At 38.8% G+C, this 18,711-nt stretch overlaps 1 protein-coding gene across 4 annotated transcripts in view; it reads right to left on the bottom strand.

The window, feature by feature from the left end:
• ELMO1 (engulfment and cell motility 1) overlaps nucleotides 1-18,711 on the bottom strand; it is a 550,105-nt gene that overhangs the window by 350,206 nt on the left and 181,188 nt on the right. For all 4 annotated transcript variants that reach the window (XM_060305403.1, XM_060305401.1, XM_060305402.1 and 1 more), the window contains 3 exons: nucleotides 10,944-11,043; nucleotides 2,956-3,107; nucleotides 311-389 (listed from right to left, as the gene is read on the bottom strand). In XM_060305403.1, coding sequence (XP_060161386.1) covers nucleotides 311-389; nucleotides 2,956-3,107; nucleotides 10,944-11,043 — 331 coding nt within the window. The remainder of the gene's footprint in view (nucleotides 1-310; nucleotides 390-2,955; nucleotides 3,108-10,943; nucleotides 11,044-18,711) is intronic.

Genomic DNA, 18,711 nt, shown 5'->3' with positions numbered 1-18,711 from the left:
TCTGCATCCATCACAGAGGCAGAGTTTCATCTTTATTTCATCCCTTTGTTCTGGGCTTCTATGTCGGGTTTCATGTGATGAAAGGGCTCTACCACTGGAACACTCCTAACTTTCCTCATCAGACAGGGGCTTGCCCATCTCTACCTAGTTCCCACTGGATCTGTGAATGATCCCAGGCTGTCCAGGCAAACCACTGGGCAGCAAGGAGCCCCACAGGAGTTCCTGGGATGGGAAGGGGAAGGCTCTCTCTGTACCAAAAGTTGCCAGCACAGCTGGGCACAGTCTTTAAGACAAAAGAAGTGCAACTTACCTGCCTCTTCTCATCAGGAGCCTTCAGGAAAAGTGCATTAATCACCGCAATGGTATAGGTTTGGATTTCTTGATCTGTCCTGTAAAGACACACAGTAATACAGAAAGTCAGAAGAGGCCACCCCTGAGTTAGACCATGATAAAGCTCATGATTATGTCTCCCCAAAATAATGAGAGAGAAAGCCAGGACCTAGAAAACGCAGTCAGCACTGAAAAAATATTTCGACCATCACGAGGCTTGAAACACAGTGAGGGGACAATTACTATTGCTGGCCAGGCAAAACACGCTCAGTGGAGATCACCCAGACATACAGGTGGCCAGCTGGCTCTCTCCACTTCTCCTCTATTAGAGTCAAAAACATGGACCAGGGGATGTATGTGTGTATGTGTGTATGTGATTTTCTGTCTGATGCATGAAGTATACCTGGGAATAGTCCTGGGTATTCCCTACATTCCTGGGTTTATGATAAAGGAAACTGTTTTGTCACCATGGCAATAATATTACATATTCTAAAAATCTATTTCTCAAATAGAAACTTTTTTTTTAATTTAAAATCTTTATTGGAGGGCTTCCCTGGCGGCGCAGTGGTTGAGAGTCCGCCTGCCGATGCAGGGGACACGGGTTCGTGCCCCGGTCCGGGAAGATCCCACATGCCACGGAGCGGCTGGGCCTGTGAGCCATGGCCGCTGAGCCTGCGCGTCCGGAGCCTGTGCTCCGCAACGGGAGAGGCCACAGCAGTGAGAGGTCCGCATACCGCAAAAAAAAAAAAAAAAAAAAAAAACTTTATTGGAGTATAATTGCTTTACAATGTTGTGCTAGTTTCTGCTGTACAACAAAATGAATCAGCTCTATGTACAATATATCCCCATATCCCCTCCCTCTTGTGTCTCCCTCCCACCCTCCCTATCCCACCCCTAGGTAGTCACAAAGCACGGAGCTGATCTCCCTGTGCTATGCAGCTGCTTCCCACTAGCTATCTACCAAACAGAAACTTTTAAATAACAAAAGAATAGGTTTTTATGTTTACAAATTTGCTTTTCACAGGAATGAAATCGGAAATTTCAAATAAAGCCAAGATCTAATGTTAGCTGCATGGTAAATAGTAAATAAGAAGGACCCAAGGCTAAGGACCAGAGGCCTATAGGCTATATTTAGAGATAATTTAGGAAGAGGCAGAGCTTAGAACACAGCCTTTGGCAGGATGAAATTCTAAGCCCAGTGCCCCACAGCCCGGCTGTGTGGCCTTGGACAAGTTCACAGGGTGTCCCTACACAGTTTCCTCATCTGTAACACTGGGTAAAAACACTTCTATTTCAAGGAGCTGCCTTTAGGATAAAATGAGGTAATGCGTATAAAATCTTTAGTACAGCACTTGGCAAATGAGAAACTCTCCACTTGGCAAAGCACTCTATAAATGCACAGTGATGCCCTCGAGATTCAGAGAAAAGATACAGACTTTTAAGTTGATACAGTTCACATTCAGGGACATGTGAAACTGGTATTATTTCCAGAGAGATTTCACACAAAATCATCATTTTAGAGCGCATGTTAATTTCCCCTGAGGCCACAATCCATAAACTGTGTTACTTAACATTTTACATTCTAGTCACCATACCCCCTCCATATGAAGGAAACGTCTAATGCACTTTGGTAGTTTATATTATAAACACAGTCAACATTTTCGGTAGATTGAGAACTACTGAATACTCCCTCGCATCCCCATCCTACACCCCCAACCCAAACAGGCCAATCAGGTTTCTTCTTGAAAATCTGCCAGTGTGACCTGAGAGACCAGGGGCAGCAGTTACTGGGAGCCAAGTCACGTGACTGCCAGCCAGTACGCTAGAGAAAAGGCCTGTTGTGAAGACTCCAAGGAGGCCATAGTTTCTGTCCTTCCCAAGGCTTAGCTACTTAAGTCATTCCTCGGTTCTATAAAGTGCGCCAGTATCCTTTCAATAAACTCCCTGTCCTAGCTCAGGATGCTTCTTGCCACCTGCAATCCAAATACTTTAATTGATAAAGTGGCATTGTACAAGGGATTCCTTCTCAGGCTTGTATCATCGGAGGCAACCTTACTTGTTACCTAAGCATAGAGAGAAGGAGAGATCCCCAAAGACCGAAGTCTGCTAGGGCAGCTGTCTCATAGCTCAAGCCTCTTAAAAAATTCGTATATTATAGAATACAGCAATCAAAGGCCATTGTAATCACCTGGAGCCTAAGAAAGAAGTCTGGCTTTAAAAATTCCTAATTAAGTATGAAAATTCTCATTATATCACAGAAAGCACTATTTTATATGATTAAGGATAAAGACTGTTGAGAACTTAAGAGAACAAATTGTCCTATTGTGTCTTATTAAAAGTAAAACTCTACCGATATCTACCAACATTGATCAGAAGTGAGTGCCTACCAAGGCACTGGGGGCAGACCAGTGACAAAAGCAAATAAGGGGAGCACCCAGGGGCAAGTAACTGTGCCATGTCAGTGTGATGGGGGACAAGCATGGGACATGGTTTGATTATATACCAAATCAAGATTCTTTTTCTGTGTATTAGTCAAACCAATATGAAACCTTTCCCAGGGGGTTATGGTGGCTGTCCACCTGAAGCATTTTCCCTTCCCACTGTGGTGGAGTCAATCTTGCTTACCCTTGAAGATGGGGAATGAGTTGGCCGATAGTGATCTCTTGCGCCACCTTCTGGTAGAGGTCATGGCTGTTGAGCACCATGGACTCCAGAATGGCCAAGGACCGCTGCAGGATGGAGACGTCTATGGCTGACTTGTTGACAAAACTTGCTATCTGAAAACCCAAGCGGGACACAACTCATGGTAAGCAGAGCAAAGAAGTAGAGAAGGGAGCAAATCAAGTAAATCGGGAGCTCATTTAAGAAACACCAGACACCGAGGACGAAAAGTACGTGGAACAGTACTATTACAGAAGAATAGTCAGAAACGCATGCAGTCAACAATGATTGTTCACCAGCTTATTACAGACCACTATTTATATCCTGTTTCTCTAGCTCAGTAATAAGCAATCTTAAAAAGGAAACAGCTTCAAATAATTACTTTGTCTGGTGTTTCTGGAATGATTCTTCTGAGTTTCAGCTTTCAGGGGCAGACAATTTCAACACATATATTGTAAGAACTCTTGTGTTTCTTTGAGACAGTAATTTCAACATATACTAATAGCCATTCCCTTCCATTTCCAGGCTACTCCTTCACCCACACGATCTGTGGCTTTTATGTTCTTATTATGCTCCTGTTACATTCTTGAGGGACTCACACAAATCACACTTGTCAACACAATGCAACTGGCAACTTTTCACTCACTGGCTATTCTCCTTTTTATTCAACGGAACACTCAGTGAAACACTCTTTCCCCCATTCTTCCAATTCCTTATGGTTAAAATAAATTCTTCTCATCTCTCTCAAATTTATCAAACAGGAAAACATTTAAATTAGAAGTGTTAAAAGTTAAAATAGTCGTTTAAGCTCTAAAATACATTCCCTAAGGAATTAATCACTAAAGCCTCAAGCATAATAAATCACAATGTAAAAGGGAAGTAAAATAAGCATTAGAATAATGGATCACAGTAACCCAAACACATGGGTACCATGAAGGTTTTATTTTAGAGGCCTCATTAAAAGTTCTTACTGTCTGTTGACAACTCGCACTAAAACGCTGTTATTATATCATCATAATGACTGCTTTCTTAAAAGCTAAATAATTTGGTTCCATGACAAATTGACACTTACTGCTCCCCCCCCATCAAAACTAATTTCTCCCTTTCTGCTGTCTCACGGTCCCCTTCTCATCCTCTCTCCATCATTGTACAAGATAAAATGCAAAAAGGACCATGACAACTGACAGTTACCAGCTCAACTGTTTTTAGCCCAATGACTCCCCAGTGAAAGTAGGGGTGAGGGGTACAGATATCAATACCCTCTGTGCCTCCAGATACACCTGGATCTCAGGGGGTGAAAAATAAATGACATGAAGAAATAAAGTAACATTATGATTTATATTCCAAAAAGCTATTATTTTATAATACGGACTACAGGAAGAGTATGAGAACTTTAAGATTCTCAAAAGACTGCTTTAGCTCCTTTCACAGCTAGTAAACTTCTCTAATCTGTTTACTGTCCCTGCCAAGCCCTCGCCTTAATCCTCATAGATGGGTCAGCTCCCCTATGATATCTATCATGCCACCTTTCCTTCTCTAAGGCCAACTTTCTCTCCCCCAAATCCAATGACCCTCATACCGTGCTCATGGTTTAACACCTAACTTAGATCTCTTCTAAATAGAATATAAATTCTTTGACTTCCCCACCAGCATCACCCCAACCATTTTTCATTGTCCCAGTATAATTCTTGGCACTTAGTAGAAAACTGAAGAACTCACAAAGAAGTGCATTGACAATAACTCTTATTTCTCTGCACTAATTCTATTCTCCTTCCATGCTCCTTTTCTTGTCTCCATTTAGTAAATTTGGATGTACCTTTAAGACTCCATGGAGAATCCTCCAGCTGAAAGCTGATGGTCAACCTCCCTCCCCCACCCTCTAGCCTTCATCCCTTCTTTGCATTCATTCAAGTAATATGTATTGACCATATGCTATGAAACAGGCTTGCACTGACCTAGGATCTGGAAATCAAGAGACGAGCAAACACACATGATTTTTAAATTCAAGGACTTTATAATCTAGCACAGACAGATTAAAAAGTCATTTACGGGCTTCCCTGGTGGCCCAGTGATTGAGAGTCCGCCTGCCGAAGCAGGGGACGTGGGATCGTGCCCCGGTCCGGGAGGATCCCGCATGCCGCGGAGCGGCTGGGCCTGTGGGCCATGGCCGCTGGGCCTGCGCGTCCGGAGCCTGTGCTCCGCAGCGGGAGAGGCCACAGCGGTGGGAGGCCCGCATACCACAAAAAAAAAAAAAAAAAAAGTCATTTACTATGAAGTATGTTACGTGCTTATTCTTGGCATCCAAAAGTATACCTCCACTTAGACATTCCAACAAAGCCTAAAATTAAATGGGCTAAAAATCAATCTCATTGACTTCTTATTCCTGCCTTCTCAAGTATCACCTTTCTCGAAGTTTGCCATAATCATTAGTGATTAATAGTCTTAGTTCCCTACTTTCTATTTCCGTGGACACATTTGCAATGTCTCCCCTATGATACATGTTCAGTTGTATATACATGACACTGGCCCACGGTCCAACTCGTTCCTGGGTTACTAAGACAGCATCTTCTTCAGTTTCCTCTATATTCAAGATTTCCCTCTAATACAAATTTACCCTTTACTTCCATAAATATCCTGTGACAGTATTTCCTTTCTTGAAATACTCAATCAAAACTCTCAATGTTTTCCTGGTATGAAGCACACACTTTCTTATAATGGGTTTTAAAGTTCTCTGCAAATTATTAACTCTCACCTGCTCCCAACAGGCTTATACAATGATGGTAAAACAGGCTATGGTCTTTGCTTTCATTCAGACATTGTACCCCACATATATATTCCATTTCCATTTGCCATTTTTATATATTTCTCTCTCACGAAACTAATCCATTACCTTCCTCAAGGTATTGTTTAAAGTTAATCTTTTCCATCACTTCAGCTCTTCCTTGACACATAGATCCCATCTCTTCAGCAAGCCTGAAGCAGGATACAAAATTTTGTGTAACACACTAAGCTGGCAGAGAGCAGGCACACAACTCACTAGAGTCCTATGCACAATTCCGTAGGAGATCCTAGTCGTTTTTTGAAACTAACTTCTATCTTTTGCCTTATTTTGTCAATAGTTTTAACTAGACATCTAAATGACCCAATATTGTCAACTAATGAGTACTAATAACCAAGGCATCAGGGCTGATTGAGCAAACATGATGACTGTAGACAGGCTCCTTATTGGTGCCTGGACGAATTTGTTACTGTATAAATGTTATTTTCTATGTCTAGTTTAAAAACTATAGATCGTAGTATAGCTTATAGAAGGTTAAAGATAGTCTGGTTAAATTTTAATTTCCCTTGTCTTCCCAAAAGTCAATAATGACTCCCTTCGCCTTTAAATTTTTCCCAGCTCCATTTCTGTACTTTTGGTCAATACAGGTGAGCCGGCCTAAATCAATCAAAGGACAGCTTCTTGAAAGTAGGTCTGTATCAAAGGGAAAAAGAGGTAGGAGGAACTACAAGTAATTATATATATTACCTCCACGTGCTTCCACTCATTTAAAAGTGCTACCGAAATAAAACATAGGAATATTTGGGTGACATTTTAGAAGCTATGGGTCATCACATGAATCAATGATACAAATTATTAAAATTACATAAACACTTCTTTGAATCACTTAGATTGAGATCTTAAAATTATCCTAAGTTATCAAAACTGAAAAGATCCATGGAGAACATGGAGCTCCGCTCCCATATTTTAAATTATCTGGGCAGAGGCCCATAAATCTCTCAAGTTTTTAAGAGGAAAAAATTATTGGGTCTCTAAGCTGAAACTGGCTGAGTGTTTATCCAGGCACTGAAAATACTGCAGGGTGAACCAGGCCCTCCTGCAGAGCTAAGGTTTCAAGAGCATTTGTATAAAACTTTCCTTCCAAGAAAAATCACTGATATTATACTTGGCTAGGGGAAAACCAACTGGTAGCACAGAAAGTTCTAGGTTTTTTTTTTTTTTTTTCATTTCTTTCCCCTCCATGCCTTCTGACCCTCTCCCTAAGAAGCCAAGTCTTTAAAAAGCAACAATGTTATATATTGGCATCAAGAGATTCCAAGTTTCAAAGTGTTTATGAAATGATGTTATTTATTACAGAAAAAGTTTTGTAAACTAGAATCTAGATTCACACATAACAAAATAGATAGTGGAGAAGGAGACCAAGGCTGGCAGGGGAAAAATATTGCTCCAAAGTCGTATGAATTTGGCATTAATAGGAAGCCAAGTCTGGACCACAGAGATAAGCATCTTTTGTCGGCGCATTTCCTAGTTGATTTTTGTCTAGATAAAGCTCCATTTAAAAGACAGTTGCCTGTATACAATTCCTGGGTTGTCAAAGTGCTGAATTTGATCCAGCTAATGAATAAAAAAGTTAACCTTACAAAAACTATCAATTATAAAGTCATTTTCTGATGACCACTTTTTTTAAATTCACATAAGGAGTTGAGATTTAAGTAGCAATGCAAAGGAAGCAGAATGACTAGGAATGAGGATAGCATATATTAAACGTGCTGCCTTTTGAAAAATATTTAATTTTTAACTTAAACTGCCAAGACTGCTAGTCTGCTTCCTTAGATCTAATATGATTTTTATTTAATTTCAGTGAATGAAAACTGTTTTCATAAGCAGTTAGGAAATTAGATTATTGTCATTCTCTCTAACCACATCTCACATCATTTAAAGAAAGACAGCTTTGTAATTCCTTTATATTCATAACTGAATTTTTAATTGAAATATATTTAAATACAGTGGCACGGTATTTTTTTTTTTCTTCAAGTTTCAGGGTTTAAAAAAATGCTTCCAAAGCAAATTTCACTCATTCATTTCACAGAAACGTATTAAGGTCTTACTCTATGCCGGGTTCTAAGGATAGAGACAGGAAGAAAGTCACGGTTCCACCCTCCAAGGACTCATGGTCTCTTGGGAGAGCCAGTCAAAAGAACAAGAAGTCCTCAGAAATGTGGTAAGTGCTGGGATAGTGGCATATACAAGATCCAAGGAGAATGGGGAGCAGAAGAAATCAGTTAACTCTGCACCAGTGAGGTCAGGGAGGGCTGAACAACAGGTAACGCTGCTTCAACAGGACTATTCTTCAGGAGCTGTTCTTTCCATCGCTTAAAACACAGGTGCATGATGATGGGGGAGGGAGCCCTGACCCGGGGGACCAATGACACCCCGCTCTCTATAACCTCACTCAATCTCCCCAAGCCATTGTGTCCTCATCTCCTGACCAGGAATAGAAAGACTAACTGCTCTGTTCCGCAAAGGATTTGCTGTGAGGATCAAAAGAGATAATGTGGGTGAAAGCATAACATAACTTCAAGGAATTCACGTTCAGAACGGCACTGTTTTTATAGCAAAAGAGGCTCTAATATCAGAAAAGCTAAGCAATTTGGATGTAGGAAAGAAAGGCCTGCCATAAATTCAGAATGAACTGAAAAATTCTGTTAAGTATAAAAAATGTGCAAAACCCAGTATTTTTAGATTTGAACTTACTTCCCCTAGAACTTTTATTTTAAATTGAAGTCCAGTTGATTTACAATATTCTGTTAGTGTCAGCACAGCGAAGTGATTCAGTTTTATATATGTATGTGTACATATATACGTGTGTGTGTGTGTGTATATATATATATATACACACACATATATATATTCTTTTTCAGCTTCTTTTCCATTATAGGTTATTACAAGATATTGAATATAGATAGTTCCCTGTGCTCTACAGTAGGTCCTTGTTGTTTATCTATTTTATATATAGTAGTGTGTATCTGTTAATTCCATACTCCTAATTTATCCCTCTCCCCTTTGCCCTTTGGTAACCATAAGTTTGTTTTCCATGTCTGTAAGTCTGTTTTGTAAATAAGTGCATTTGTACTATTTTTAGATCCCACATATAAGTGATATCATATAATATTTGTCTTTGTCTGATTTACTTCACTTAGTATGATAATCTCTAGGTCCATCCATGTTGCTACAAATGGCAATATTTCATTCTTTTTACGGCTGAATAATATTCCATTTCTCTAGAACTTTTATCTTGGAAAGAAAAGTTACAGCAATTTTTTCTCTGCATTCATAATCTAATGCTTGCATTTCCTGTCACCACCAAAGGAAAGTACTTCCTAACACATCAGGATTTCCTTGGCTTTCTCTTCTACAGTCATTTCTCCTTTTTTTAGCAATTCATACCACTGACAAATATAGGCAAAAAGAGGCTTCATCCTTCTTTGTATGTTTTCTAGGTGGTTCCCATTACTTGTTTCCCTCGTAGGAAAAAGGGATTCAGAGGTGCGTCAAGAAGGCCCTGGGTTCCCAATCGGCCCTCCTCTGAAAAAAATAGGCAACATCATGAAGGCGTTCAATCTGTGGGGCTTCTGCTCCCAACACCCTCAATGAACAGACTAGGGGCTCTTCTATGCTCTTCAATTCAAGGCAGTGTCTCCCTCCAGGTACTGACTAACTTCAAAAAGAAAAGAGATAACTTCACAGTGGGGAGACCCAGAAGATACCACCTTATCCACATAATCAAGGTCAACATCACCATTAATAAGCATATTAACATCTCATACCCCAATGTGATGCTCTGAAAAGGGCACAACATTACTTCTCTAATATTCTTGCCGAAAATGCATAACCTTAATTTAATCATGAGGGAAATATCAAAAAACCCAGACTGAGGGACGTTCTACAAAATAAGTGACCAGTATTCTTCAAAATTGTCCAAGTCATGAAAGACAGGGAAAAACTGAGGAAATGTCACATTGGGAGACACGCCAACTAAATGCAGTCTTGGATCCTGGATCTGGTCCTTAACCAGAGAAAGGAAATTGGTAGAAAAACTGCTGAAATCAAATAATGGTAACAGTATTACACCACTGTTAATTTCCTAGTTTTGATAATGATATATTATTATGCAAAATGTTTAGGGAAACTGGTTGAAGCTTATATGGAACATTCTGTACTGTTTTTTTTGCAAATTTTCTATAACTCTACCATGATTTCAAAATAAAAGTCTTTAAAGACTCAAGTGACTCATACTGGATTTTGCTTTGATTTTCCAGCTTTTGCACAGACTCTGAAATTCTTTATTTTAGACAACCCTTCCCAGGAATCTAGATACACAAATACAAATACAAAGAGAGGAAAAATAAGTTAACAAATTAATAAATAATAATGATTCTTGATTTAATACTACATTTAATAGTTATAAAGTCAGGGCTATTCACTTTTGGTTAGAACACTGGAAACAGAATTGTAAATTTGCAGACACGTCTTTATTACTATTCAACGCTGGGAATGGTAGGGTCTCTTCTGCCCTCTCTCCCCAAACCAGGTCCACCTTTGCCTGTACCTTCATTAGTTTCCTCCTAAGGAAAGTAGGAACCAATCGAATTAGTTGATCTCAGAGACATTTATTGCACCAAGATTACCAGTAAGCAGGCTTACTCGGCCTAAGAGGCATGGATCCAAGCACACCTTCTTCTCTTACATTCCTGCTTCAGACCCAGTCATATAATAATCAGTATATTTTGCCTCTTTCCCTTTTCCTGAATACCTGGTTAAGGGGAGAAGGATTGGGAAGGACAGCAGGAACTCTACTTAGACCTTGAGAACAGCAGAGTCCAGAACAGGGGCTCAGCAGATGCTTCTCTGATTTTAACATGTCACCTTGATTTTACTTGACTACGGGTTCTCATGTATTATACAATCTCTTATGATCCCAGTGGGAAGAAAACATCATTTTTCATACAGAATTTAGGTGCCCTGACCCCCACATACATAATACTATCAAAAACCACACTCACACTTTAACACAAAGAACTAAAAGAAACCATTCTAAAATATGCTCAAACCAGAGAAAAACATCTGTAAAAGAAGGAAGTGATTTGACCTTGGGAAGCACAATCTGAATTACCTTCTTAATGAATGCCACCGAAAACGTATCCCAGGACACTATTCCGTGGTCCATCAGCTCCACAAAGGCCGTCAGGGTGAAGGACAGCATGTCTCCAAAGCTGGAAAACACAAGATGGTATAAGGGTGATGGGCCCAAGAGCTAAATACAAGGGAAGACAGAAGTGAGAAAGCTTTAGAAAGCTGAATACAAGCAGAACTGTAAGAGATCGCTGGGATAAGCAGCTGGGCCACAGGCAATGTCCTTGCAAACATGAGTCAATAGGCAGGAGGCAGGTGGCTTCACAGAGGGGAGCCAGGGCCTCCGTGGGACACAGCTGGGCTCACACTCTCACTCAGGTGAGCTGTGTTGTACTGGGCAGGTCCCTAATCTCCCTGAGCCTCTGTCTTCTCTGCTGAAAAACTGGATAGTGAAATCTATTTCATCACAGGGCTGCTTGTAGAGCACTTAATGAAGTGTGTAACATACAAGAATTCAGTAAATGATAGCTTAAAAAAGCTTCCCAGCAAACAAAAACTAGGAAGAGGGCAATATGCTTCTTTTATTATCTCTGGGTATCCAACAGGGAAGATTATAAATAATTCTATTAACAGTATTAGCATTTTGCAACGGATTCTTGTGGTCTATATTTGTGTGTGTGTGTGTGTGTGTGTGTGTGTGTGTTTGGGTGAGTGCATTTACACACACACACATAGATACAAATATATATGTAAGTAAACATATTCATTTCTATATTACATTGGCCAGCATTTTATCTTTAGTTAATAGGCTTTATATAATATCTTTCTAGAATATTATACACAATAACTGTTTGCTGGCCATAGACTTGCTGTGATTCAAAAGGCTGTAGGAAGGGTCTCATGAGTGGGTTAGAAGTCTAAGCAGAGATCAGGCAAGCTCAAGTAAAAGAACGGCCTTCTAAACAAGCTCCACCCGTGACCCTTATCAGACAATACCCTGATTTCTAGGGCTTTCAAAACAACACTGAGAATCTTTTACAGAAACTCACTTCTACTGTAAGTTATCACCATAATAAATAGTAACTCAAAACTCTCAAGAGAAGTACTTTCTCTTCAAGTACATTGAATTACGCCCACCAGGATCTCCACACTATATACAACCACACTGATTCATATGCTTGATTTTTTAAAAATAAAATTAGTTGTTCAGATTCTTAATCTGTAGACTCTTATATATCACAATTGCTACACTACAGTCTCATAAAGTGTCTAGATTGAATCTTCCCATCCATTTTCAATTAATAGAATAGGAAACAAGCTCATATTTCTTTTTTTTTTTTTTTTTTTTTTTTTTTGCGGTACGTGGGCCTCTCACTGCTGTGGCCTCTCCCGTTGCGGAGCACAGGCTCCGGACGCGCAGGCTCAGCGGCCATGGCTCACGGGCCCAGCCGCTCCGCGGCAAGCGGGATCCTCCCAGACCGGGGCACGAAGCCGTGTCCCCTGCATCGGCAGGCGGACTCTCAACCACTGCGCCACCAGGGAAGCCCTCATATTTCTTTTAAAACAGCTTCACAATTTCCCTTCTTCCTAGTGTTCTCAGCCCAGCCTCAATAACAGACCTGGAAAATTCTGCATCATCTCCGAAGCTGTGATGCTGAAAAGAGACCTACCAAAGAGGAAGTGGCTCTCAGGAAAGGACCGTGATCCCAAGCTGCCGGAGATCAGAGGGGATGAGGTGCGCCTGATAGAAATGGCTAAGCGGTTGGTTTCTGGAGTCAGACAGCAGAGGCTACCCTCCAGCTCTCAGTGGACAAGGACACATTGTATGCCTCGGTTTCCTCATTTTATAAAAATGAGGACGACAGTGATGCTGGTGGTGGTGGTGATACCTAACTCAGAGGATTGCTGGGGAAATGAAAGGAGCTACCATACTTAGAGCCCTCTAAGCACTGTATAGCACATGGAAGGCAGTATGTGAATGTCAGTTATTATCATTATGCAAAGTGGTATTTTAAAAAGGTACATAAAGCCCATGATTTTCAAATGTCTGTCTTCATTGTGTCAAGAATTCTCTGTCCTTGGAGAGAGGAAAAAAAAAAAAATTGCAAGAAAAGCCAAACGTTTCAAGCCAGAGAGAAAAGCAGCAAATATTTTTTTAAGGCTTTTCTGAGTCACAGGCGGGCAATCCCAATCATACAGGGTGGCATCAGAGAATCATGCCCCAAAAAGGAAATTCCAAACCAGAAAACTCAAGCTTATTTTAAGAAAACAAAAAAAAAAGCAGAAAGATAGGCGGAAAATGGATTAAAAATACTAGCAAGAAAGGTTATATAAAAATTCCAGAATGGCTCTTTCTACAGACAATGAGTCCTAAGAAAATCCAAATATTAGCTTGCAAAAAAAAAAAAAAAGGCAGGAAATTGCCTCAGGAAAATAAGAGAGCCAGGAAATAAAAGCAATTAGTAAGATTTATTAACAGATTATGTAGGCATTAGAATTACTGTGAAAATATTATTACATAATAATGTATAGAATTATTAGTAAACAATATTAGCTAATTTATTATTTTATTATATTATTAGTGATAAACCATATTAGCAATTTTTTTACTTATAAAAAGGAAAAAACAACCACCAAGTGATAACGAATGGCTGACATCTGTTTACACCTGGCACGCTAAAAGACCTCAACTGCTATAAGATGCCCATCTATAAGACATTGGAGGATGGCATTTGTGACCTCCACACAGTGCAAAAATACTGCCTCAGTATTGTCACTAAAAGAACAAGCAATGGAACGGGCAGTGAAAAAGGAGTAACATGCTGCTGAAATCAAACTCTTCTTTATATTCCCTGTAGCTGGGACTAGAGATGATATTCGTCTTCATTAACTGCTTTAAAAGCAAAAGATAAATTGTATTTATGCTGTCTAATTATCTGAATGCAAAATGACTCTGCTCCTTGCTCAATGGACTCATAATCCAAATGGCCTTAGTAACATCTGGGGATTGTCCCTCAAGTGTTCCAGAGCTCTGCCTACAGGCTCCTCAGACAGGCTGCAAGGACCTGGGAAAAAGATGAAGAAAAAGGGAAAGAGTATTGTTTGGTTTCCAAACCTCCAAGCTGCTCTTGGGACCAGGATTTAACTCCCCAAGGTTGTTAAGGAGTTGGAGCACCATTTCTGAGAGTGCAGCTAGGGCTTTCTGTGCTTTGTGATAACCCATTAACGTGAACGACTGACAAATGAGAGAAGCTTCTTCACATCACACCAAGGTGCCCTGGAGAAGGAGAGCTCTCTTGGTCCATCTAATGTTTTATATAAATGTTATATAATTTATATTTATATAAATATTATCTAATTACATTTAATATATTTAAATATATAACTATATACTCTATGGATATAATGTTATTAGACATCTATTATATATAATCATATATATGTATCTTATAAATATATAGATATAAATGTTATTAGATATACTGTTTATATGTTATGTTATATATTATAAAATATATAATATGCATATATACTATATTATACATATAGTATATATATGACATATATAATTCATTATAACTGGTTGCTGGATGGCATACTAGGTTTACATGAGGGAGAATTTTTTCAAAATTCAACTTCAAATCCTTAGTTGCAAGAAAAGGAGAGCCATGCTAAAACTGTATCACCTTCCAAATCAACGGACTCAATCATCTCATTTCAAATGAGGCAGCTATAAAAGCTCTTCTTGAACCCTGACACAGATGCTTATTTCACTGCTAGAGGAGTGACTCAGGCTCCAAGAGGGAAGGCAGGAGCCAGGGTCCTGTCTCTGAAATCAGTGCTGGGTGCAGAAGATCAAGGCTAAAAGGACGACAAATATAAAGCAACCACATGGCACCTGCGGGGAGCATTTTTATTTGTTTGGTTTATTTTTTTTAGAAGGTGCCAAGCTAAAGATTTTGCAGCACTGACTGACACAAATTAAGCCGACTGCAAACTTTACATGCTGGTTGACAGCCATGTCACAGCCAACACACCATGTGTGCTGGAATGATTCAAATAAATATTTCTCATCAATTCAGTAGAGACCCTCTTCTTTCCAACAAAATTCAGCCAATCTCAAAGCATTTAAATTTTATGCTGCTAATTTTATAAAAGAATAGTGCTTCCAAATGTCTCCACTGGGTGTCATGCTCAAAAGAGAAGCAGAGAAAAGATGAAAATAAAGACCAGTTTCAAAGATATTAATAAATCATACTGAATATATCCCTAATTGCCAGAATTAATGAATATAGTTCTACCCTGCCCTTTGAGTTTTCCCTAGTATTTTATTTTGTTTCTGGTAAAACTTATATACACTGAAATGTATGGATTTCTGTTGCCCTTCAGACATTCCCTTACCCTTTAGAATCACAGCATTTCTTACGTCAGCATATATTCTCTTGGCTCCTTTGTTGAAAATTTAACTGTGGATCAATTTTGGACTCTATTCTATTCCATGGATCTGTCTATCCTCTTACACCAATATCATATTGTGTTAATAACTAACTTTACAGGAAGCCTTGAAGTCAGTTAATGAAATCTTCCAACTTTACTGATTTTTATGAGTTTTTCAAGACCATTTTAGCTCTTCTAGGTCCAGTACATTTCCTTTAAGTTTTTAGGATTGGCTCGTAATTACTTTTTAAAAGATTGTATTTCACTGAACCTAATTTGGAGAGAATTGCTATCTTAAGTATATTGTGTCTTCCAATCCATGAAATGGTATATTCTCCACTTATTTAGGTCTTCTTTAATTTCTTTCAGCAATATATTTTTTTTTCAGTGAACAGATACTGATGTCTCTTGTTAAATTTATTCCTAAGAATTTTATGATTTTTGACACTTTGTAAATGGAAATTATAAAATTTCATTTTCCAGTTGTTTGCTATTAAGGTATAAAAATATGTCACTTTTATATACTCATGTTATATCCTGAAACTTTGCTAAATTCAGCTATGAGATCTAGCAGTTTCTTTATAGATTCCCTAGGATTTTCTACATAGTCAATCATGTCCTCTACGAATAGAGTTGGTTTTACTTCTTCCTCTCTGATCATTATGTCTTTTAACTCTCTCTTGACTTATTGCTATGGCTAAAAACTACAATACAAGGTTGAATAGAAGTGCTACATATTTGCCTTATTCTCAATCTTTATTGGGAGGGGTGGGGATTCAGTCTTCCAACATTAAGTATAACGCTTTTTTTTTTTTGCAGATAGTCTTTATCAGGTTGAGGAAGTTCCCTCTATTCCTCGATTGCTGAGAATTTTTATGAATGACTGTTGGACGCTATGAAATGCTTTTTCTGTATCTATTATCTACTTTCTGTATCTGTAAAGATGCTTTTTCTCTTTAAGTTTTCTCCTTTATTTTGCTAAATACTAAATCACAGTGACTGATTTTTCAGATGTTAAACTATTTTTGAGATAAATCTTTACATCTTTACAGGCCACAAATCTTTTTTTTTTTTTTTGCGGTACGCGGGCCTCTCACTGTTGTGGCCTCTCTCGTTGCGGAGCACAGGCTCCGGACGCGCAGGCTCAGCGGCCATGGCTCACGGGCCCAGCCGCTCCGCGGCATGTGGGATCCTCCCGGACCGGGGCACGAACCCGTGTCCCCTGCATCGGCAGGCGGACTCGCAACCACTGCGCCACCAGGGAAGCCCCACAAATATTTTTTATACATTGCTTGATTATATTTGTTCATACGTTTTGCACCTCTGTTGATTAATTTTTATTTCCTGCATTGGCTTTGTCAGGTTTTGGTATCAGAGTGATACTGGCCTCATAGGCCTCATAACATGACTGAGGACTTTTCCCCTCTACCTCTATTTTCTGAAACCATATGTGCAGATTTGGTATTTCTTCTGCATATGTATAATTAAATTCACCATTGTAACCTATTTTCATTGTGTAAAGGCTTTTGAAAATGAATTCAACTTCTTTAACAGATGTGGGTATTCAGATTTTCTATTTCCTCATAGGTCAGTTTTGTGTCAGTTTAGTCCTCAGTTAACGCTGAGATGGAGTAAGGAGAGCAAGAGGTTTATTGGAAGATAGGTGGTGCTTGTGAAAGATAAAGAGGCACAAAGCAAGACTGGGTAAGAATACCCTTCAGACCGCGAGGTAGACATGATGCCTGTGAAAGGAAAGAGGACGCAGATGTAGCTCTGACAGTCCCAGCCAACCCAAGAGGAAGCTCAGTATAAATACGGATTGTTAGAGGGGTCCCACAATGGGCAGAAATGGCCAGGCCCTGGTATGTGCACCGTGCTCATCAGGCTCACTGACTAGGGGCTGCCTAGAAAGAGCGTGTATGGTCTTGGTTTGAAAGCTGTTATGGATCTTGAACGTGCTATAGCAGGAAGCTATCAGCTAACTGTACTCCTCAGGGTTGATGAGCAAATTCTTTCTTGAAGGGAGATTAGAAATTAAAAAAGAAATTAGAAAAGAGTGTTAAAATCTCCAACCATGATTACAGATTTGTCTATACTTCTCTTTAGTTGTCAGATTTTGCTTCATGTACTTTGAAGCCTTATATATTAGGTACAGACACATTTAACACTTTATGTCTTCCTAATGAGCCAACCATTTTTTATTGTGAATTATCTCTCTTAATCTTTGATAATATGTTGCCTTGAAGTCTTATTGTGACTAATATTAATAAAACAAATGTTTTATTATTATCTCCAGTTACATGGTGTATGTTTTTCCACTTTCAAACTACATGTTCTTTTGTATTTATAGTATATCTCTTGTAAACAGCATATAGCTGGGTCCTGCTTTTTCAAATCTGATCTGAAGCCTCTTAATTGAAGAACTTCCTTCATATTTCCTGTAGTGTGTATCTGCTAACAATGAACCATCTTAGTTTTCCTTTATTTGAAAGTACTTTTATTTCACCTTCATTTCCAAGATAGTTATTAGAAAAGAATTCTGGGTTGACAAGTTTTTTTTTTTTTTTCTTTCAGCACTTTTAAGAGGTTGCCTTCTGGCCTCCATATTTCTAATGAGAAGTCAGCTCTCATTCTTATTTTCATTTTCTTAATGTAATAAGTTGATTTTCTCTGGCTGCCTTCAAGGTATCCTTTTTATCCTTCAATTTCAGAAGTTTGACTATGATGTTTCTAGGCATAGTTTTCTATCTATCCCACTTGGGTTCAACAAGCTTCTTAGATGTAAAAATTTATGTTTTTCAACAAATTTCAGAAATTTTCTATCATTATTTCCTCAAACATTTTTCTGCCCCATTATCTTTTTCCTCTCTCGCTGGGACCCCAATTAAATGTATTTAAAATCAACTGTTACTATCTCACAGGTCAATTATTCACTATTCACCTTATCTAGTCCTCAGATTGGGTAACCTATACTGATATATCTTCAAGGTTACTGTCTCTTCTGCCATCTTCAACTCCTACACTGAATTTTTCATTTTAAATATTATACTTTTCAGTTTCATAATTTCCAATTGGTTATTTCTTATTTCCATTTCTCTGCTGAGACTCCCCATCTGCAAATTTAATATGCTAATGCTTTTCTTTAGTCTTTTAATATATTTATAAACATTGCTTTAAAATTTTCATCTGCTATTTCCAACATCTGGGTCATCTCAAGGCAGGCTTCTACTGCTTGCTTTATTTCTTTTCTTAAGTATAGGTCATCTTTTCCTATTCCTTATATACCTAGTAATTTTTTACTGTATTCTGAACATTGGGAATGAAACATTGCCAAGGCCATAGTTCAGCTTTGTTCTTCTGAAGAATTGGTT

Source organism: Globicephala melas, chromosome 9 (assembly GCF_963455315.2).
Source record: "Globicephala melas chromosome 9, mGloMel1.2, whole genome shotgun sequence".
In the NCBI taxonomy this organism is placed as follows: Eukaryota; Metazoa; Chordata; class Mammalia; order Artiodactyla; family Delphinidae; genus Globicephala; species Globicephala melas.
The sequence above is the reverse complement of the archived record's forward strand: the minus strand, read 5'-3'. Positions and strand labels throughout refer to the sequence as shown.